At 47.7% G+C, this 22,770-nt stretch overlaps 1 protein-coding gene across 2 annotated transcripts in view; it reads left to right on the top strand.

Moving 5' to 3' along the window:
* The window catches only part of LOXHD1 (lipoxygenase homology PLAT domains 1), a 303,450-nt gene extending 284,620 nt beyond the window's left edge, over nt 1-18,830 (top strand). The window contains exons 43-46 of one of the 2 annotated variants that reach the window (XM_043547366.1): nt 4,892-5,062; nt 8,573-8,711; nt 12,878-13,039; nt 17,996-18,830. In XM_043547366.1, the coding sequence (XP_043403301.1) occupies nt 4,892-5,062; nt 8,573-8,711; nt 12,878-13,039; nt 17,996-18,476 (953 nt within the window). In that variant the 3' untranslated portion in view covers nt 18,477-18,830. The remainder of the gene's footprint in view (nt 1-4,891; nt 5,063-8,572; nt 8,712-12,877; nt 13,040-17,995) is intronic. The other variant, XM_037902822.2, reaches the window with a different exon arrangement.
* The last annotated feature ends 3,940 nt before the right edge of the window (nt 18,831-22,770 follow it).

Raw genomic sequence — 22,770 nt, 5'->3', positions numbered from 1 at the left:
TTCTTGATGAGTGTGGGAACCCTCCTCCTGCTTGGGTTCACAAGTTTGCAGCAAGCATTTTTACAGTTATAAAGCAAAAAATTTATATATCACCTTATAGCACATTAGGGATACAGACATTAGGGATACAGACATTACAAGTAAGATTAAAACATGCGGCAATTTACAAGCCTTTATGGAGACTAAACACTGAAGACATCTTTACAAGTCTCTTGAACAATACTACCATACAGGTGAGCTGGTCTGGTTTCCAGCTATGAGTTTGTCAGTGTTCAGCTGACTCCTATAGCCTTGGCAAGTGCTACCATCTACCAGCCTGTCTCTCCCCACCCTGATGACCTCACATATTTGTTTTGCATTTCCGATCAATATGGTTTATTTGTATTGTCCCATTTCACAGATGATGCCTGCTATGGTCAAATAGAGTGGTTGGTGGGCAGATAAGCAGGAGCAGTGTAGCAGGGCCACATGGATGGGAATGCATTATCAGATCTAGTGCTGGCAGTGGACAGTATCTAATGTTTTAGAGGAAGACTAAAAGAAAGCCATAGTGCACCCAGCAAATTGTGCAATGCTGCAGTGAGGGAATGGGAAACACAATTGCTTCTTGACCCCCTAAAACAGTCATTTTACTACCTGAAGTGGATTTTTTGAAATCTGTCTCAAGTACTAGCAATTGCAGATGTTATCATTCAGGGATGGCCAAACCGCGGCTTGCGAGCCACATGTGGCTCTTTTACAGTTAAAGTACAGTTTGCAGAGCCCCCCCCCCCCCCTCCACCCACCCACCCACCCACCTCTCTGCCTACCGGACTGCCTACCAGACTTGGGGTTTCTGCCCTGCAGCGGGGGGACTCGGGGGGCTCTGAGATGACTGGTGCCTACTGAGAGTGGGAGGGCACAATTTAAAGGTTCAGCTCCCCCCCAAGAGCTTGAGTCACCCGCTCCCGAGACACCTTCCCTCTTACATTCAGCGGCCCCTCCCTGCAACTCCTAGATGTTAGCCCCGAGCTCCGTGGGGAGAGGCAGCAGCAAAAGCAGTGGCTCTCCCTGCAGCTCCCACCTGTTTGCTGCTGCCTCTCTCCAGGGGCCACAGGGAGGGGCCCTGAGGAAGCATGAGACCAAGTGGGGCCAGCAAACCCTGACAAAAATCTGGGATCCTCACCCCCCACCCACGCGTCATCTCTGGTTCTGCCCAGCAGTAAGGGAGGTCTCAATAACTGGGAAGGGGAGCTTATAACTATTTCTGAGTAAGTCTGAACTGGATTTTTCTCATACAACTGTAAAGGATCGGTGTCTGCAGACAATAGACATGATTAGTTAGTCTATGGGGCTGGGGCCATCTTTTCACACTTGCCAACTCCAGCAACCCCACGAACAGAAAACAGATGGAAGAATTGAACTGCTCCTTGTGGCTAAGGATGCTTGGAGGAGATAATACATCTGCCTACATGACACTAAATTGCACAACTGCCAGAGTCAAGCCAGCAAAGGGATTCTGTTTTCCCCAAAGCTCTTCTCCTCCTCTAATTACATTTGAAATGTTTTGCTTGCTATTGAAAAAGTGGGACCATGCAGGAAGCCTACGTGTCATAGCCGTGGGTTTTATTAGGACAGGTTTGCTCCTGGGGATTTCAGTGACAGCAGAACAGGCTCGGGATTAAGTACCTTTTGTTAAAAACATTGATCTGGGTAATCAGCACTTGTTATGGTGATCAGAAAAAAAGCATGTTTGACAAAGGCACAGCAGTGACCAGGACTGTTCTTAAGACTAAGGTTGTACAAAAAAAGCAGTGACTGGTCAGTCACTTAGTACTTAATATCTTATAAAACTGCAGCAGAGACAACACACACATTGGTCTAAGTTCATCCCCAGCATAAGTGCAGCAAAGTCAATAAAGACCCTCTAAGCTTTCATACGGTGCACCTTGGCCTGATCCCAGCCTGGTCCCTTCTGTGCATCCCAAGCTCCTGTTGGCATCAGTTTTAGGTCTTCAAGGAACAGGTCTGTTACAAGCGTAAAGCAAACCACGTACATTTAGAGACGAAGTCAGCCCTGGCGTCTACAGCTCCAGAGATCCCCAGACAGTGGGATCAGGGTGGGAGAGGGAATCAGGTTGCAGGGTTGCTCTAGAGCAGAGGTTCTCAAACTTCTTTTGCTGGGCCCCCCTTTGAAAATATTCCAGGCTGTGATGACCCCGCCCTCCCATTCTCGGTACCGGACATAGCTTTCGCGGCACCAGAGCAGATCCCCACAGAACTCACCATAACATGCCACTCTTAGTTCTGTGCTGCTGCTGAGAACTAACAGAGCTGAGCACCTGGCCAGCAGCCGCTGCTGTCTGGCCACCCAGCTCTGAAGGCAAGGAAAAAGGACAAGCAAGGAAAAATCATGGATATTTGTTTATGTTCCAAAAATCCACCTGGACAGAGATCGGAGGACAAAAATGAAAGTCATGTCCAGGAAAACCCGGATGTATGTAGCCCTATTTTTTGTGATCTCATGACAAGCCCCCTCCCCATAGCTTTATGACCCTCTTTTGGGTTGGGACCCCCAGTTTGAGAAACACTGCTTTAAAGGATCTCTGCAGGACAGCTCACAGGGGCTTAGGACTGGTTAGGCCAAGGGAGGAGTGAAGCCGGTGGATCGGCAGAGCAGTGGATCCTCTGGCCTCTCTCTGTAATAGGGCTACGGTAGGGAAGAACAGGGCTGAAATGGCTCCTGAGGAGCAGCTGCATGAGCTTGAGGTGCTCCCACTCTTTACCTTCCCATATCTCGCTAGAACCCAGCCCAGGCTGGGCTGAGGATCTGGCCTGCGACAGGCTACATTCTTTTGCGGTTTCAGAGTAGCAGCCGTGTTAGTCTGTATTCGCAAAAAGAACAGGAGGACTTGTGGCACCTTAGAGACTAACCAATTTATTAGAGCATAAGCTTTTGTGAGCTACAGCTCACTTCATCGGATGCATTTTCCACTGAATGCATCCGATGAAGTGAGCTGTAGCTCACGAAAGCTCATGCTCTAATAAATTTGTTAGTCTCTAAGGTTCCACAAGTCCTCCTGTTCTTTTGTGGTGTAACTCCATTGGCTTCAAAGGATCTGGGTCCATTTACAAAGACAGCTTTGAAACAGAATGCTTCAACTGAGGTTTCGTTCCCTGAAAGGCAGCTGTGCCAATGCAGCACCTTCTTACTCGGCAAGTCTGCTCCTGGGTGTACGCTGTCTGTGCAGCCCAGTGAAAACACGAGAATCATTGTCACGTATCAGGGTGCTTCTTCGTTCCCAACCCCAGACACAAGGGGCCAGATTTTCAAAAGACAGAGTCTCCGCCTCTTCACACTGGGTTTTGAAATTAAAAGTGTGGGGGATAATTACAAGGTATCAATCCAGATTAAGTGTATACATCTATCTCTCTCTTCTGTAGAGAGAGATCTCTTATGTGTCTGTATGCATGTCATGGTGTGTGTGCACACACACATATGATGGTCCCCATTTAAAAAGTCCAATTTACGAACAGTTACATTGCCCTGTACTTAGAATAGGAAATAATTAGTATTGCAGAGAGGTAAGTCTTGACTCTCTAATGGCATCTATGATGTATCCACTGTGAACTCTCCTCTCAACACAGAGCTTCACAAGGATATCTGCAATAGCAGCAAAGTGGGGTATAGAAAAAGAGTGGAAGAACTTACAGTCTAGTTCACTTAGTCTGCCTCTTCCCCAACATGTGGGGAGCCTTCTTGGGGTCTGTCAAGGTTCCTCCCCCACTCTGAACTCTAGGGTACAGATGTGGGGACCTTCATGAAAACCTCCTAAGCTTACTTTTACCAGCTTAGGTTAAAACTTCCCCAAGGTACAAATTAATTTTATCTTTTGTCCTTGCAATATCCACTGCCACCACCAAACTCTAACTGGGTTTACTGGGAAACGTAGTTTGGACACGTCTTTCCCCCCAAAATCCTCCCAACCCTTGCACCCCACTTCCTGGGAAAGGTTTGGTAAAAATCCTCACCAATTTGCATAGGTGACCACAGACCCAAACCCTTGGATCTGAGAACAATGAAAAAGCATTCAGTTTTCTTACAAGAAGACTTTTAATAGAAATAGAAGTAAATAGAGGTAAAGGAATCACCCCTGTAAAATCAGGATGGTAGATACCTTACAGGGTAATTAGATTCAAAACATAGAGAATCCCTCTAGGCAAAACCTTAAGTTACAAAAAAGACACACAGACAGAAATAGTCATTCTATTCAGCACAGTTCTTTTCTCAGCCATTTAAAGAAATCATAATCTAACGCTTACCTAGCTAGATTACTTCCTAAAAGTTCTAAGACTCCATTCCTGTTCTATCACCGGCAAAAGCAGCACACCAACAGACACAGACCCTTTGTTTCTCTCCCTCCTCCCAGCTTTTGAAAGTATCTTGTCTCCTCATTGGTCATTTTGGTCAGGTGCCAGCGAGGTTACCTTTAGCTTCTTAACCCTTTACAGGTGAGAGGATTTTTCCTCTGGCCAGGAGGGATTTTAAAGGGGTTTACCCTTCCCTTTATATTTATGACAGGATCCAGAGGAGGGGGGGCTGCTGCTGCCTTACAACTGGCTGCCCTGCTTCCTTACTCACGATATTTCTTTTAATATAGGTACAGATTCTGATCCCCTTATTCCTTTTTAGAAACCAATGAATCTAGTCAAGAGGGAAGGTGCCACCCAGCCAGAGTAAGAGGATCAGAACGTGGTTCTTATAGGATAAGCTCCACAGGGGAGCGACCTTTTCTTCTCTGCCTCTGTACAGCACTGGGCCCACTTATGGCCCTTTCTAAACAAAGGACATACCTTTTCAGTGCCCACAGGTTCTTTCTGCATTATATATTTGTTCTTTTTCACCAAAAAGGAGTTGCACCTGGCTGGCACTTGGAATACATCGAAGTGAAAGACGCCACCCTGAATAAGACTTTCCGTTTCCAGTGTGATCGCTGGCTGGCTAAAGGCGAAGATGATGGTCAGCTCATCAGAGAACTGGCTTGTGCCAATAACGACATCCTGGAACTGAAGGAGCGCACATGTAAGTTGGAGACTTTCTCTGAGAGTCATCGGATGTCTGGAGCTATTGAAACCACTCTGCTGAGTGTCACCGGACTGGCACTTGGTACTTCTCAGGATTAGTTTAACTCAGTGCCTGTAGAAACACAGCCCCATGGTTTTATGGGAGAAGGTTTATGAGGGGGAAGCACACTGAGTCTCACTCTAGGCTGAAAGTGAAGATGGCACCATATGCATCTGTTGATGCTGGCAATATGCAGAGATGATACAAGGTTATGTCCTCATTAGAAATAATGGGCTTGAATCTTTGAGGTGGAAAATAAATTCAGTTTCCAAAGGCTTACAGGTAACATTGCCCCAGCTGCCTTGGGGCTGCAAGCTTGACTGCAGGGTTTAAAACCCCATAGCCCTGATTCTGCTCTGAGTTATTCCTGATTTGACACCAGGGTAACTCCACTGATGTCAGTGAATTTACACACTGGTCTACAAAGCGGTGAGGGAGAAAGCATTATTATTTAATAGCTCCAAGGAAAGTACCAGGCATGTCACAGGTCCCTGCCCTGAGGAGCTTGGACAATTTATATCATGTCACTCAAGGTATATCTGCATTTGGAGCTTGGGGTGCGACTCCCGGCTCGATGAGACATACCCGTGCTAGCTTTCATTGAGCTAACATGCTAATAACAGAGTGCAGCTGTGGTGATGTGAGCGGCTAGCTGCCTCAAGTACAGACGCATCTGAGATGCTAGGCACATCCTTGTGGCAGCTAGCCTCTCCCACCACTTGTGCTGCTGTAGCTACACTCTATTTAATGCATTAGCTTGATGAGGAGACAAACCCATGCTAGCTCTGCAGATGGGCATTTCACCCCCAGCTCCAAGTGTAGACACACCCTAACAAATCCTTCATCTTAATTCAACTCTCTCCATTCAATTGGACACCCTTGCATAATAGGCCATCCGTCTATCTAAAGTACTTATAAGTTCAAGGCTCTTAGGCAAAGTAAGCAGTCATGGGATAAGAGGGGAGGTCCTCTCATGGATTGGTAACTGGTTAAGAGACAGGAAACAAAGGATAGGAATAAATGGTCAGTTTCCAGAATGGAAAGGTCAATAGTGGAGTCTTCCAAGGATCTATACTGGAATCTCTGCTGGTCAACATATTCAGAGATGAAATGGAAAGGGGGGTAAACAGTGAGGTGGTGCAGATGATACAAAGTTACTCAAGATAGTTAAGTCCAAAGCTGACTGCAAAGATTTACCGAGGGATGTCACAAAACGGGTGACAGGGCAACAAAATGGCAGATGAAATTCAATGTTGATAAATGCAATGTAATCCACATTGGAGAACATGATCCCAACTATACCTATAAAACGATAGGGTCTAAATTAGCTGTTACCACTCAAGAGAGAGATCTTGGAGTCACTGTGGATAGTTCTCTGAAAACATCCGCTCAATGTGCAGCAGCAGTGAAAAAAAGGGAACAGAATGTTGGGAACCATTAGGAAAGGGATAGATAATAAGACAGAAAATATCATAATGCCACTATATAACTCCGTGGTACACCCACACCTTGAATACTGCGTGCATTTCTGGTTGCCCAACTCAAAAAAAAAGATATGGGAATTGGAAAAAAACTGCAGAGAAGGGCAACAAAAATGATCAGGGGTATGGAACAGCTTCCATATGAGGAGAAATAAAAAAGACAGAGTGTTCATCTTAGAAAAGAGATGACAAAGGGGGAATGTGAAAAAGGTCTCTAAAATCATTAATGGTGTGGAGAAAGTGAATAAGGAAGTGCTATTTACCCCTTCACATAACACAAGAACAAGGGGTCACTCAGTGAAATTCATAAGCAGCAGGTTTAAAACAAATATAAGGAAGTTCTTCACACAATGCAGTCAACCTGTGGAACTCATTGCCAGGGGATGTTGTGAAGGCCAAAAATATAACAGGGATCAAAAATTAATCAGATAAGTTCTTGGAGGATAGGTTCATCAATGGCTATTAACCAAGATGGTCAAGGATGCAACCCCATGACCTGAGTGTCCTAAACCTCTGACTGCCAGAAACTGGGGCTGGACAACAGAGGATCGATCACTTGATAATTGCCCCGTTCTGCTCATTCCCTGTGAAGCACCTGGCATTGGCCAGTGTCGCAAGGCAGGATACTGGACTAGAAGATGGACCATTGGTCTGACCCAGTATGGCCGTTCTTATGGTTTTAAACCAGAATGGAATACAATATAAGTTACAATATAAAAATACACTCTCAAAAATACACCCTTCTCAATCAATCCCCTCCTCAGCAGACTAAACAAAGTACAGGGGGTGGAGGGAAGATGAGCTTTGAAGCATGCTCAGGAAGTTAACAAATCCAAGCTCTGGCAGACCAGTGAGGGAGCAAGTTCCAAAATTATGGAACCCTCCTAGAGAATGCCTTGTCAGCAGCTCCTTCTTGTTTGTACTGAAGGCGCCTCTGTGGATCTCATCCATGGTGGCTTATGACAGATCGAGAGGTGATCTCTCATGGTACCAGGTCCAAAACCAGTTAGGGCTTTATAATTTAAAACCAACACCTTGAATTCTACCTGGAAGCTTACTGAAAGCCAGTGCAGATTACAGAACACTGATCTAAAGTGCTCCCGATGTGTAACTCCCCTTAATAAGCAGGCTATGGCATTATGCACCAGCCGCTGCTTCCTGGTCTCAAGGTATAACCCCATGGGGAGCACCTTACAGCAGTTTAATTATGAGGTGGTCGAGGAATGGATAATTGTGAGAGGATTCCCACGGGAGAGAGAAGGTTGTACGTCATTTTGCCAGGCAGAGATGGAAGAGAGCACTCTTGGCTACAGCCACTGCCTGGGCATGTAGGAGCTGCCCACGGCCTAATACCCCGCCCCGTATACACACATGAAGTGCACACCTGTTTCACAAATGGTGGTTGCACTCCCTCAGTGAGGGGTGTCCATATAAATTCTGCCAGCTCCTCAGTGGCTTCCACGACCCACCAACATGGTCTCAGTCTTGATGGAATTGCATCCAGTTTGTTCTCATCCAAGCCGCACTTTCATCTAGGCACATTCGTCCCCCTGCTCCGGCCAGGTGAGACATGGAGACACAGCTGTCATCAGCATACTGACTGTACTGCAGCCTCTGTCTCCTCACTAACCTTCCTAGTGGCCTCATAGCCAGGTTGCGCCAGAGAGGGAATAATATCAACCGCTGCAGCACACCTGCCATCGGGGCAGAGGGACAGCTGCTCACAACTGCCCTTTGAGTTCTCTGAAAGAGGAGAGCCACTCAAGAGTAGCCCCAGGCACCGCTGCTCATTGATCCGCCGAAGCCTATTCTGTTTTCTGTTTATTCCTTCCCTGGGGTGAAATGTTGGCCCACAGGAGTCAATGGCAAAGTTTCCATTATCTGAAGGCCATAGTGACAGTCCAATAGACAAGTCTCTGTCTGGCCATTGTCATTGATTGCATCTGCTCTGGCTATTTAATTTTGTGCTTTAATTTTGCCTTGGAAGCCTATGAAATTGTCACAGTGACAAGTGACACAGAGGATGCAGAAACCAAGGAAAACATCTGGATCATCTTAGAAGGAAAGAAGGGACGCTCAAAAGAATTCCTTCTGGAAAACGCCTCCAAAAAAAGGAAATTCACAAGGTAGGTGAGATAGGCCTTGATCGGTGAACAGGAAGGGAATGTCACCAGCTGTGTCTCTCTTACAAAGGCCCCTCCTCCTTCCCTCTGGAGGATTCATGGAGCGGCATTAGGAGTGTCAGACCATTTCTTACTTTCCTTTCCAAAAGATACAATGGGCAGTAAAGTGGAAGAAAGAAGTAACATTTGTCTCAGGAGTCCAAGTTTAAGAATGAGCAGAAATGTCCATCTGGGGATTGGACTCGTACATGTATGTATGCGCATGTCCTTCAAAACTTAAACAAGGGTCCTGATAGTTCAGGGGTTTGCCAGATGAGCCTAAAGGGAACCCCAACAGGCTCAGCTGGGAGGAGCTGTGGAAGAACTCATCTGAGAGAGAGGTGTTTTTAACACCTCTGACAGAAGGTTGCTGTGGTGGAAGAGAGTAAAAATAATTCCAGGCTAAATGTTGTCAGTGCTGTTTAGATCTGACCTGACATTCCAAATCTTTGGTTTAGGAACAGAGGTGAAAGTAAGCTGGTTCGCTCTGGCAGCTGCTACCACAGCGGAGCCCCAGGCCCTTTAAAGCTCTGCCAGAGCCCAGAGCCCCGGGGTAGCGGTGGCAGCCGGGAGCCCCCAGGGCTCCTCAGTGATTTAAAGGGTCCGGGGCTCCAGCCGCTGCTACCACCCTGGCCCTTTAAATACCCGCCGGAGCCCACCGCTGCTGCAGCAGGGCTCCAGCGGGGATTTAAAGGGCTGAGGCAGTAGGGGTGGCTGGAGCTCTGGGGCTCTTTAAATCCCCGCCAGAGCCCCCACCCCCCTCCCCAGGGCTCGGGCAGCAGGGCTTAGGCAGGGATTTAAAGGGCCCCGGGAGGGTAGTGGGGGTTGGAGCTCTGGGGCCCTTTAAATCCCCGCCACCCCTACCCCAGGGCTCGGGCAGCAGGGCTCAGGTGGGGATTTAAAGGGCCCCAGAGCTCCAGCCCCCGCTACCCTCCCGGGGCCCTTTAAATCCCTGCCTAAGCCCTGCTGCCGAAGCCCTGGGGCAGGGGTAGGGGGGCTCTGGAAATTTAAAGGGCCGGGGCGGTAGCGGCGGCTGGAGCCCCAATCCCTTTAAATCCCCACCTGAGCCCTGCTGCCTGAGCCCTGAGGTAGGGATGGGTGGGGGCTCTGGCGGGGATTTAAAGAGCCCCAGAGCTCCAGCCACCCCTACTGCCCCGGCCCTTTAAATCCCTGCTGGAGCCCTGCTGCCAAAGCCCTGGGGTAGCGGCGGTGGGCTCCAGCGGGCATTTAAAGGGCTGGGGTGGTAGCGGCGGCTGGAGCCCAGGGGCCCTTTAAATCCCCGATGGAGCCCGGCCACCGCTACCCTAGGGCTCGGGCAGCAGGGCTCAGGCGGGGATTTAAAGGGCTCGGGGCTCCGGCAGCTGCTACCACAGCGGAGCCCCAGGCCCTTTAAAGCTCTGCCAGAGCCCAGAGCCCCGGGGTAGCGGTGGCAGCCGGGAGCCCCCAGGGCTCCTCAGTGATTTAAAGGGCTCGGGGCTCCACTGTGGTAGCGGCAGCTGGAGCCCTGGGCCCTATAAATCGCCCCCAAGCCCCGGGGCTCCCAGCCGCCTCTGCAGCTGGTAGCTCGGGGGTGATTTAAAGGGCCCCAGGCTCCCAGCCGCCACTGATTTAATTGGGGATCGGTCCTGCTTTGAGCAGGGAGTTGGACTAGATGACCTCCTGAGGTCCCTTCCAACCCTGATATTCTATGATTCTATGATACTGCAGCTGGAGCCCTGGCCCTTTAAATCAAGATTTAAAGGGCCCGGGGATTTAAGGCCCTGCCTCTTCCGGTTGAGGCCATGCCCCCTGCTCAGGACTCCGGCGTACTGGTAAGTCCTCTAACTTACTTTCACTTCTGTTTAGGAATGAGAGATCTCAGCTTTAGGTCCTGGGTGCAAGAAAAGCAGAGAGAGAAATGATGAAAGAAAGCTTTATACTGCAGATATGAATGGGCACTATTATGTGTAGTGTATAGACTGGCTGGGGGCACCTTCATGTAGAGGAAATGAATGAGAGTCCCTCTTCCACATTTGAAATCTACACCTGAACACACTCAGAACTGGTCAAACCCCTCTAGTTTTTAGTGTGCATGAGAGAGGTTTTGTGTTGTTTTTGTTTATGGATACCGTACACAGTATGCTGCCCGTAGACCACAAAGAATATTAGAGTAGCCAGTTTGTTGTGGAGGGAGGGAGTGTTTCTCTGTCAGGAACTCAAGAGAGTTCCTTCCAAGGCAGGCAAACTTTTAAGTAAATTGGACTCTAATATTAATGGCATCAATGTGTATATAGCTATTTTAAACATCAGTGACCCAACAGCAAACAGCCATGATACGAGGAAACCTCCATCTGTTAAACAGTGCCGTGCTCCTGGTATGAAGCGGTGTGGCACAGTTTGGGGAAGGATAGGATAGGACTGCAATAAAAAGAAACAACTCTCTTATTTCACGGAATAAGCAGATTGTCTATGGTGGTCACGAAGGAACCTCCTCTATTTACACAGTTGGCCAGGGGTATAATGGGGCTAGGATTCCTTCCTCTGAAGTATTAAACATTGTTTACTGTTGGAGGCCGACAACTGGATGAACTACTAGTTAAGGCTACGTTTTAGTCAGGGGTATATAGTACAAGTCATGGACAGATCACGGTCAGTAAACAAAAAGTCATGGCCCGTGACCTGTCCATGACTTGTACCATACACCCCTGACTAAATCTTGGGTGCTGGGGTGGCGCATGGCATGTAGCCTGGGAATCTGCAGCTGCTGGGGAGAGGGACTGGTGGCACACAGCTCAGGACCCCTACTGCTGCTGCTGGGGATGGGGTGGCCCGAGACTGCCCCAGCAGCGGCTGGTGTAGCTGGCCCAGGAGCTGCCCAAGCTGCTCAGGCACCCGCGGCTGCAGAAGTCATGGAGGTCCTGGAAAGTCACGGAATCCATGACTTCCGTAACCTCCATGACAGACTCCAATCCAGGGGTTCTCAACCTGTTTATCATAGCGGGCTGCATATGCGACCCACAATGTATTACACAGACCACAGGTTGAGAACCACAGCGCCCTCTCCCCCCCCCCCCCCCCCCCCGCAAAACCCCACACACAGTCGCCCGTGTCCAGCACCCCCCCCACCCAGAGACGCCTCCACAGAGTGGGACCAGGCGTGGAGCCCTGGGCACAGAGCTGGACAGCTGGGACCCGGATCTGCCATGTTGGTCCAGGCAGCCAGACCGGGGATCCTGCAGCGCGGGGCTGGAACCCACCAGCCCGACCCACCACGCAGGGCCAGGCAGCCGGCAGCCAGACCCAAGTCACCGGGCCAGGAGCGGAGCCCCACCTAAAACCTGGGAGTGCAGCAGCACCCCTGCAAACCCCTAGTTTCCAGTGCCCAACCCCCTCACTGCCCAGAGCCCGCCCCCCAAACCTGCCCAGAGACCCACTCTCCTGACCCCTGTTCCCCCTGCAGCACTCACCAGCCCCCTGCTGGTAGGAACACTCCTGCAGGCTGCCTTACGCCCTCTCCCTCTCAGCCAGCTCCGCCCTCTGCCAGACTAGAGCAGCAAATTTTGAATTTTTGTTAGCACACAGCTGGGCCGCAGCTGTGTGCTAATTGGGCCAGGGGTTGAGAACCACTGGTCTAATCCAATAAGTCAGCTACTAAAGATACACAGGATACACAACAGAAGACTTGGCCAAATGTTTGACAGAGATACATTGTTCTTAAAAGTCCATCTTAAGAACAGCTTAAAAGCAGGAGGGGTAGTTTGATTAGTGGTTTTAAAAGCAGCTATGATTAGTAGACGTACAACAGATACAATATCTGTCAAGAAAAAGAATGAATGCTTTAGGGGAAAATAAGTCATTCTTTAGCTTTCCCTATAACAAGGCAAATTGATTTTGGATGTGAATTAGCTCAAACATACCCTGGAAGGTCCTAGTGGTAGTAATTTAAAGTGTCACCCTAACCAGGAAAAATACTGAATTTAAATACGGAAATTATACTTTGTGTTAAATAATTATGGGTTAAATCAAATGACTTTAAATGAAGGTTTGTTTTATATCTTTCATAGCCACGCGCAAATTACTTAATGCTAACATGACACAAGTCATTGCCAGTCTCCAGGATGTTAATTGAAACTCTTCTATGTTTCCTGCAGAGGAGCAACAGACAAATTTCTGTTTTCTTCAAAAAATGTTGGTGATATTGCAGCCATTTGTGTTGGTCACTGTCCAAAAGATGGAAGGAAGTCAACCACAAAAGCTGATGTGTACTGGTATGTCCGAGAGATAATCATAACAGAGATGGAACTTTGCAACAAGTAAGTTGCTTCCATCAAAACAGACATGCAGTATGCAATAAAGAACTCCAGGAGCTAAAGGCACAATGGCCTGGGAGATTTAAATAGTATTGTAACCATATTTCTGAGGTTCTTCATAGTTAACCTTTCCTAGCCATACATGTTGAGCCTTAAAAATTCTTAGCATGTTTTAAAAACTAAGGGCAAGATATTTAAAACATTTAAGAGCTGCCGCAAACAAGTCTAATTTGCATGCATGGTTTCCATGTTTCTGGTGCAAAGTATTTGCATGTGCAGATGGATGCACAATCATAAAAATAATCAGCATGTATTTTGCAAAAAAAACCAAAACCCAAAACCCTGCACTCCTAAACTCGTTGAAAATCTAGACCTAGTCATTTAGATTCTGTGGGCCACTTTTCAAAGATTGGCCTCTAAACTGCTTCTGTGAAAAAGACAATCAGGCATGTCAGTATTCAACATGGGAGAAACCTCAGATTTGACTCCCTTTGCATTGTGGGATGGTTCCACTAGGAATCCTTGGATCCAAAAGGCATCATCTACAAAAGTATAACCAGGGAGACATACCTCTTCAGTGCCTCCTGCTGCTGTATGCAGTATGGATAGACTTGCTTGGCAGGTCTTCTGAGGCTTGGCTCTCCAGCCAAGTCACTAAATCCAGATGCACACCTTCTGGGGTATATACCATCTGATAGATAAACAGTCTGTCTGCCCTTAGTAGGTGCCTTCCGCCCTTTCTTTGGGCTCCTAAGTCAGTCCTGCCCACTTTGTGGGGTTTACACCACTTTACTTCTAGCCAGTAGCAGAACCCAGGCCCGCCCAATACTCCAGGTTCCAACCCAGTGACCCTATGAACCGCCACAACATATTGCTCAATTTCAATTAGCTGCCACTTCTTTCCTTGGCCTTTTCCTACCTGTCCCCTTTTAGCTTCACCCTTATCTCAGGATTAAGGTGTTATGTCCTCACTCCCTACAAACCCAGCTAAGCAAATGCAGCCAGTAACAGACCCTGGCTATCCTGTAAGCGCCTAAGGCCAGAGAGAAGCACCCCACCTTGCCCCCTCTAGTCCCAGCCAGGGACTCGCCTGTTTGCGTCCTGCAATGCCTTTTATCTGAGCCTGCTGGGCTCTGATTGGCTGCTTCCATGCAGCCTCACTAGGCATATCCAGGATCCACCCTCGCTGCTCCTTTCCTAGGCAGGGTTATGGGGCCTCCAGGAGGGGGCCACAAAGGCCTAGTATGCCCTGTCACAAAAACCAAAAGATATTTTTATTCTCTGGTTTGGAGATGGCGGAAATTTTCAAGAGACTTCAAATCATCTTGGTAATCTCGTGTGATCGGCTAACCTCTCAGCACTTCAACTCCCTGGCCCCGTCAGCCTGAGCCCTTCATGTTCATGCAGCATTAACGAGCTGCTAGCATGGAGAATAGGCAGGAAAAGGAAAAGAATGGTCATCCAAAGAGCAAATACCTAATAGCTGTCAATCTTGGGCCAAAATAGCTAAGCAAGCACATCCAAACTATTAATGGATTCCTTTTCTTCTCTGCGATATTTCCACTACCGTTAAAGTACTTAACTTTAAGGGTTTCATTCCTGCTGAGACAGTTTAGTGTTTAAAAAGAAATCCTTGACGTGAGATTTTGATGTTAAGTGTCTCTTCCAGCAAATTAATCAACGGCTAAATCAAATCAGCCTGTAGAAGGGCCATGTTAATATTTGCAGAATGAAAACTCAGTCAGCCATGTTCTTGTCTCGCAATCAGGGGAAACCTGCGGCTCTTAACGCCCGACCCTGCAATCACAGCCACATGCTCCAGGCTATTGTGCATCTGAAGAGCCTCACTGAAACCAGTGTGGCCCCACAGGGGGGCAGAGGTCTTTTTAAGGCACAATTCTAGTCTTTTATTTAAAATGACATAGTAGAGCAACAAGATTCTGCAGTAAGTTGCAGCATCTCACAGCCCATTCTGCCCAGAACCCTGCCTTCTTGCATGTTCTCCATAACCACAGCCCTATCTAGCCACAGCTGCTCCACATTGCTAGATCAAGCCTTCAGTATTGCCTATCCCACAGGTTCAAAAATGATGAGTGGAGGACCCCCGTTTCCCCTCCACCCTCCCCCAAAAAGAACCCAGACAAATTTAAAAGATTGACTTAACAGTCATGATTTTATTTTAAATAATACATTTCGGTTCTTTTCCTTTGCCTTTTGGTTTTAGAGCCATTGGCGTACAATTGGGTCATGTTTTCAAGCTTTTCTCTGCAACGCTGAGGGATAGAAATTTACAAGAAAGAAAGAAAGCTGAGATTCTCACCTAATGAGACAATTCCCCCAGCCGAGGTTTTAAGGAGAACTCAGAATATCACAAAATTCACAATAAAAATCCCAAGAGCTGGCTACTCTGCAGTTGTGAGAGAGTTAAAAAAGCTCTCACTGGGAAGTACGTTCCCACCCCTGAATAAGGGCTTCAGGATTTATTCTCATCAGACCCTCCCAGGTACAAAACTCCTTTCCAAACATGGGCAGATATTTCTGTGGTTTCAGATGCATTAGAAATGTTGTAAGACCTTAAGAAATATGGTAACACTATGGTGCTGAAGCAGCCCTTTCTTCAGGTCTTAATTTTACTGGTGCATAATGCAATCCAGCTGAATTCCTTGAGGGAGTGCCTCCTGCCGTTTGGACAGGAGAGGGAGGAAACTCAGGTGGAAATGACTTGCATCATTGCAAATAAAATACCTCATTAAAAGCCCAGTGTCCAAACCTCTGGCTGATTACCAGACACACAGTAATTTATGAGTATGTTATGTGCTTCCTCTACATCGCCAGGGGCATTCCAGTGGAGTGAAGGGTTTTCAGCATCTGGTACATATTTCAGTGCTTGCTGCTTCCTTTGTCTGCTCAGGATGAGCTAAGAGTTATAAACGAGGAGAGAGGGGACACACATACTTCCTGCCCCAGACTTTAATATTCCCTCTTTTCCTGTTCTCCCTCACCTCTGGCCCCTTCCTTGTCATCCCATTGATGGTGGTAATTGTTGAACTTCACCTTGATTTGTGAGAGCATAGATGATGCACCTAACTTTGAAAACTTGCCCCTACGTTTGTTTGTTTGTTTTAAATCCAAAAGCAGCAGCCTGCCTGCCCTGCTGGGCTCTCCGATAGTAGCCATTTATGATATTATTTTTATAGCTCTGTAAGTGTACATGACACTTGATAGGCAAATAAGGTGACAAGGGCACCACATTCAATTCTGGCATAAGTTGAGTGACTTCAGTTATCTAGGGACATGTTGGATTCGCCATCACTCAAAGTCTTTACAGCAAGACTGGATGCCCTTTTAAAAGCAATGCTCCAGCTCAAATAAAAGTTACGGGCTTGATGCAGGATTTACTGTGTGAGGTTCTGTAGCCTCTGTGATGCAGGAAGCCAGACATGATGATCATAATGGTCCCTTCTGGCCTGAAAATCTATGAAAGTGGGACTTGAAAGTGACTTCAACAGACACTGCACCTGCTGGCACTGGAGCAGAATTTGGCTCAAGGACCCTGCCTGAAAGATATTTTTAAGCTGGTCTAGGCATAGGGAGCAGCATGGTCTGTTGTTTTTGATCTTCAGCCCTAATGCCTAACTAAATGTGCTAGCATAACACGCCTGTCATTACACAACTCCCTCACTAATCTTCCCCTCGGCTCTGCCGTGGTACCTGGCCTAGCAGAGGGCAGCACTAAACCTGCAACATGGCGGCCTCAAAACAGGTTTTCAACGGTGATCCGAGGAGGGGCTGTTCAGCTAGAAAGCCCCTTCCCCTTGCCACGTTGCATGTACGAGATGGCAAATCTCAAGGTGCAGTTTGGGAAGATTGAAGTCATTTAAACCAGCTGCTTGAAAGCATGGGATTTGAACATTCGTTCTACCAGGGTTGCCGCTCACACCTACAGCTACAGAATAATTCCATGATATCCATCAAACGTGGGTGGTAGGCAAAGCTTCCTCTTGGGAAGGCTAGCCCCCTGCCCACCTCTTTCAGCTGAGGACCCGCCTCTTCTGGCCGAAGCCCCGCCCCCACTCGCTGCTGTCAGCCAACCCCCATTGGCCCTGGCTGAAGCACCGAGCCTGGAGCCCCTCCCCTGTTCTGCCCCTTCCGCCTGTGACCCCGCCCATGGCTCCACCCTCTCCCACCCCCCTCCGATTCACTCCTCCCCCATCCCTGAGACTGGAAAAGCTCTGTGTCCCCCGCCTCAGCTGCAGAATCGCAGCGGGGAGCTCCTCCAGCCCTGGGGCCGTGGTGGGAGGAGACTTTTCAAGGGAGGGGTCCCAAATCCACCACTGCCCCTCCCCCAAGGTGGCTGGAGGGTTGCGGGGAAGGCTCAGCCTCCATTATGCACCACTTACGCCAAAAAATCCAGTAAAAGCACAAGTGAAAGGAGCTGCCTCCACTGTGATTAGGCCAGGGCTGTCTGAGGTCAAGAGGGCAGTGGAAATTGTTACGGTTTGGGGAAAATCAGCTGCCACGGGACTTCTGAACTTCAGAAAAAGTTTAAGCGTTCATACACGAAACTCAAGCCAGCTGTTTCAGCTCGGCGTGTTCAAAGCCGAGTGTATTACCCTGGGTAATGCTGAAATGTAGAAGAACTGGAAGGTTGAAGGGCTGAGCTGACTTTCTCTGACTGGAATTTGTGTTTCCAGGGAGGCTACATATTTCAAACTTGCAAAATAATTGGCTATGTCCTTTAGAGAGTTTCCTGTAGCACACCGAGCAGTGCTGTTTTTTAAAATCCTAGAATCTTCAGTTCAAGTCCCAAGCAAGGATATGTCCCTCTCATTCTAAATACAAGGTTTAAACATTAGTAGTAGGTGAATTTCCAAATCACCTGTCCCCACTATACCTGGGCATTCATAATGCAAAGCAAAAGGCCGTATTATTAACACACTGTTAACTTTCCTTTGGCAGATATTTTTTCAAGTGCAATGCAAAAATTCCACTGAGGAACAAGAGGGGTGACTACAAAGTCTTTGAGTGTGCCAAGGTCATAGAGAGTTTTGCCAGCAAAGCCCGGAGCTTGGTGCCAGTCAAATATGAGGTCATTGTGGTTACAGGGTCTGAAAAAGGAGCTGGGACCGATGCCAATGTCTTTATCACCATCTTTGGAATAAATGGAGATTCGGGCAAGCGTGCTCTCAAGCAGAAGTTCCGGAACCTCTTTGAACGGGGCAAAACCAATAGGTTTTTCCTGGAAACCCTGGAGTTGGGGGAGTTGAAAAAAGTCTGGATTGAACATGACAACAGTGGCATAGCAACCGGCTGGTTAGTGGAGAGGGTGGAGATCACCAATTCAGCTACTGGAGTGACCACGATTTTCCCTTGTGGGAAGTGGCTGGACCGGAATAGAGCAGATGGTTTGACCTGGAGGGAATTATTTCCAAGATATTAACAGGGATGCATCTGCAGCCTTTAAAAGGAGCTGCAATGAAGATATTTATATTCACTGCAGAGGGGTTTTTCTTACTCACTTCTTACACCGTTTTGTATCATGTTTTACTTTTTAAAATATTGTATTTTATATTGAAACGATTTTAGTAGGAATATATACTCCCTGGATTAACATTTTATAAAAAGAATCATACTTTTTAACTGTGTATATAAAAATGTGAATGGCAAAATTTTTCTGGTCCACTGATTATCCATATCAAATCCGCTTCATTTACGGCTCAAAGGGTGTGGTTTTATTTGCCCAACTACCAAGGCTGGAAACGCCAACAGAGAAGGGATGATCAGGCCGGCTCCTCTTTTAAAGTACAAGAGGCTGCAATAACAATTAAGCTGACATAATCAAGGGGGTTGGTTGTAGCAGTCCCAGTTTTGACCTACTTCTACTAAATGTCTCTGTATTCTAGTGTGTATATTTGTTTTTGTGTACACGTGCAATGAAGAGTTGAAAGCAACAACCCAGATAAGATTTTCTGAACAGGAATTTGCATCCGATGAAGTGAGCTGTAGCTCATGAAAGCTTATGCTCAAATAAATTGGTTAGTCTCTAAGGTGCCACAAGTACTCCTTTTCTTTTAGCAGGAAAGTGAATCATCTAGGCCAGGTCTCTGCTGGTGTGAATTGGCCTAGCTCCTTTGATTTCAATGGACCGACACCAGTTTACCGCGGCTGAGGATCGGCCCCAGTGCACAGGTGTTAAGCAGCTCCAAGATCATAGCTATGAACTGAACAACATAATGTTTTTGTGCTATTCAGCTGACTACATTAACAAAACACTTAACAATAATCAATTCTGCTTTAGGGAAGCAGCAAAGAGCACGTGTTCAAAGCTATCTCAGCATCGTTCTGCGCCGTGTGGCATGCATAGCAATCACTTGTAAAGGCAGCTGCCATTGATTTTATGGGGGGTTTTTTAAGTATTGCAATTTCGACTTTTCAAAAAAGGATAGTTTCATGGGCAGAGTCAAAACTGACACACCAGCACATGAGCTTCCCAATTCCTAATACCCTTTAATTCACCTATTTGGCCGGATTATATTAGATTTCGTAGCAAATAATTCTGTACTTAAAACAAAAAAGAACATTTCTAAAAAAAAATCTTTGGGACCCCATCGACCAACCTAGGAGAGTGCATACTATCTCCATTGAACTCCGTGGCAAAACTCCCCTTGACGTCATTGAGGCCAGGATTCCACCCCAGGGGTATGTCCTGGTCTCCTGGTTTTACCATTGTTTGCGGCAAGGGCGGGAAGAACAGTTTGCCCAGCTGAGGAAGGGGAGAATCAGACTCCAAAAACCTGCAGATCTTGAGCAGGTGCCATACAGTCTGCTCTGCTCCATACACTGCTTCCTGGCCACCCTCCTTCCCAATAGGAGTTTTGTTCCCATAGGCATCTCTGCCGGCAGGTGCTTCTTCATTCCCCACTCAGGACAGGGGTTCCCAATCTGAGCAGGGGCTAACTGCACACATTAATCCTGATTTAGTCATCAGTGAGTTACACAAGCGAGTCAGAAAGCTGCAGAGCACCAAAGGGGGGTTTTCAGTGGGGAAGGGGAGAGGATCTTACAGATGCAGCAATCCCTAGCATCCCAGCCAGGACCACAAGGGCTTCAGCACTTCCCTACCAATCTGCTAGCTAGGCAAAGCTACCCCTATGAAACATCTTCCTGCCCTTTCCAGCCGAAGATTGGCTGTAGTCTCAGTTGTTTCTTTACCAAGGAGTCTGCTCTCAGATCCACCCTGCAGCCTTGTAGTCCCATACTCTGCTCTACCTACCTGCAGGGCCCTGGGGGTTTAAAGGGCGATTAGCTGTAAATCCAGGGGTTAACGAGTGAATCTCAGTCTGGGACAGGGAGCCATGTGGATTTGCTTTGCATCGAATTGCTGATGACTGGTGCTGTTAATCACAGCCAAGGTTCAACAGCTCTTCAGATTCAATGAGCTAGGGTATTTTCCCAGCTCCCCCACTCCGCCATTTCTCTTTTGTTTACCACACCAGAGGCAGGATACATGATCCTGAGCGGCCTCATTACCACGGCTTGTATCTCTGTAGATAGTTTAGGTACAATCTGAGAACCTCACAACAGCCCTGGGGGGTCTGGAAATACTGTTATCCCCATTTTACAAATGGGGAACTGAGGCACAGAGAAGCTAAGGCCCAGCTCCACAAATATATTTAGGCTCTTAAGTGACTTTCCCACGCAAGGAATCCATGATCGAGCAGGGACCTGACACCATGTCTCCTACAGCCGAGGCCAGTCCCTTAAGCACTGGCCCATCCTTCCTCTCGTATGCAGTAGCTGTAGTAAAGTCGGTGCCACATGGGCCAGCTTATCTGAGCCTACTAAATGGTATGTTTTGGTATCGGGGAGGCATTTTTCTTCTAATATTCGGGAATCCATGGTAAGAAGTGGCACCGTACCTTTGCAAGCTACTCTCCCCTGGGCAAATTTCACACTACAGGGGTCCTACATCATGATCTTCGTCTGTAGACGCCAGCCAATGTACCTCATAGGGCTTGTCTACACTACCGTGTGGGGTCGATGTAAGATACGCAACTTCAGCTACGTGATTAGCGTAGCTGAAGTTGACGTACTTAGATCTACTTACCACGGTGTCTTCACTGCGGTAAGTCGACAGCTGACAATCTCCTGTCGAATCTGCTTGTGCCCCTTGTTCTGGTGGAGTACCAGAATTGAGGGGAGCGTGCTCAGCGGTCGATCTATACTAGACATGATAAATCGACACCCCCTCCCCCACTGGATCTATCGCTGCCCGCCGATCCAGCTGGTAGTGTGGACAAGCCTTTAGAGTGCATTCAGCCCTGTGTCGTCAGTTAACAGATAATCATAGAATCAACGATCAGAAGGGACCACTATGATCATCTAGTCTGACCTTCAACACAACACAGGCCACCGAATCTCACCCACCCACTCCTGTAACAAACCTCTGAACTATTGAAGTCCTCAAATTGTGGTTCAAAGACTTCGAGGTGCAGAGAATCCTCCAGCAAGTGACCCCGTTCCCTATGCTGCAGAGGAAGAACCCCGCCCCCCCAGGGCCTCTGCCTATCTGCCCCGGAGGAAAATTCCTTCCTGACCCCAAATATGGCGATCAGCTAAACCCTGAGCATGACTCACCAGCCAGACACCCAGGAAAGAATTCTCTGTAGTAACTCAGATCCCACCCCATTTAACATCCCATCACAGGCCATTGGGCATAGCTACTGCTAATAGCTGAAGATCAATTAATTGCCAAAATTAGGCTAGTCCATCATATCATCCCTTCCATAAGCTTAGTCTTGAAGCCAGATATGTCTTTTGCCCCCACTGCTTCCCTTGAAGGCTTCCCTTATCTTGGAAGGCTGGTCCAGAACTTCTCTGATGGTTAGGGTTAAATGGCTTAAATCAATTCATTTTCCAAACCTTTCTGGTAAATGGTGGTTTTTGGAGAACAGTGAGTTACTGAAATCTACCTAATAATCAACTGCGTAAGTGATCAAGTACTCACTGATGTGAATAATAACAGTGATTGACTCTCAGACTCTGTCTATAACTGTCGTTATTCCCTCCAGCTACAGGTCTGAGGCTACAAAGTGCAGCGTATTCAAATCGATGGGAGTTGAGAGCTCGCTGGAGGATCAGACCCTACAATGGAAATAGCCAGGGCCAGCATCTGTGCCAATGAACACCCGGCATGCTTCACTGGCACTGCTATGCCTAGCTAGGAGCCGAGCCTAGGGACCTGCTGATTTTATAATGCAAGCCACTGGTGTTACAGCGTGTTTAACCAACTCCGTACAGTAGATTATACCGTGGGCAGCGTTGAGGACGTTTGTCCTGCTGCTGCCGGCTGGGTCGCAGCTCTCTGGGGACTCGGGCATCCGTCACCATGGGCAAGCTGTCGTTCTTGTAAAAGGTTGCAGCCTAAGCATGCATTCAAAACTAGCCTGTAGTGGCTGGAGCCTCGGCATGTTCATTTGGAGGGCTTGGCTGCCTGATCATCTCCTCCAGGGGCTAAGAAGCGTGCTTTATTCCCCGCCCCCGCCCCCAGTACCACTAGTATGTTATTTATAGATGCTCTGGACTACCAGAGCCCCGCCGCCCATGGAGTTATTATCCAAATTATGACGCATGGAATTCTGTGACAGCGGAAGTGCAGGAGGTCAGACTCGATGATCACTGTGGTCCCTTCTGACCTTAAAAAATCTATGAATTAAAATCTATGAGGTTAGCCT

This window comes from Chelonia mydas, chromosome 5, assembly GCF_015237465.2.
Source record: "Chelonia mydas isolate rCheMyd1 chromosome 5, rCheMyd1.pri.v2, whole genome shotgun sequence".
NCBI classification, from domain to species: domain Eukaryota; kingdom Metazoa; phylum Chordata; order Testudines; family Cheloniidae; genus Chelonia; species Chelonia mydas.
The sequence above is the reverse complement of the archived record's forward strand: the minus strand, read 5'-3'. Positions and strand labels throughout refer to the sequence as shown.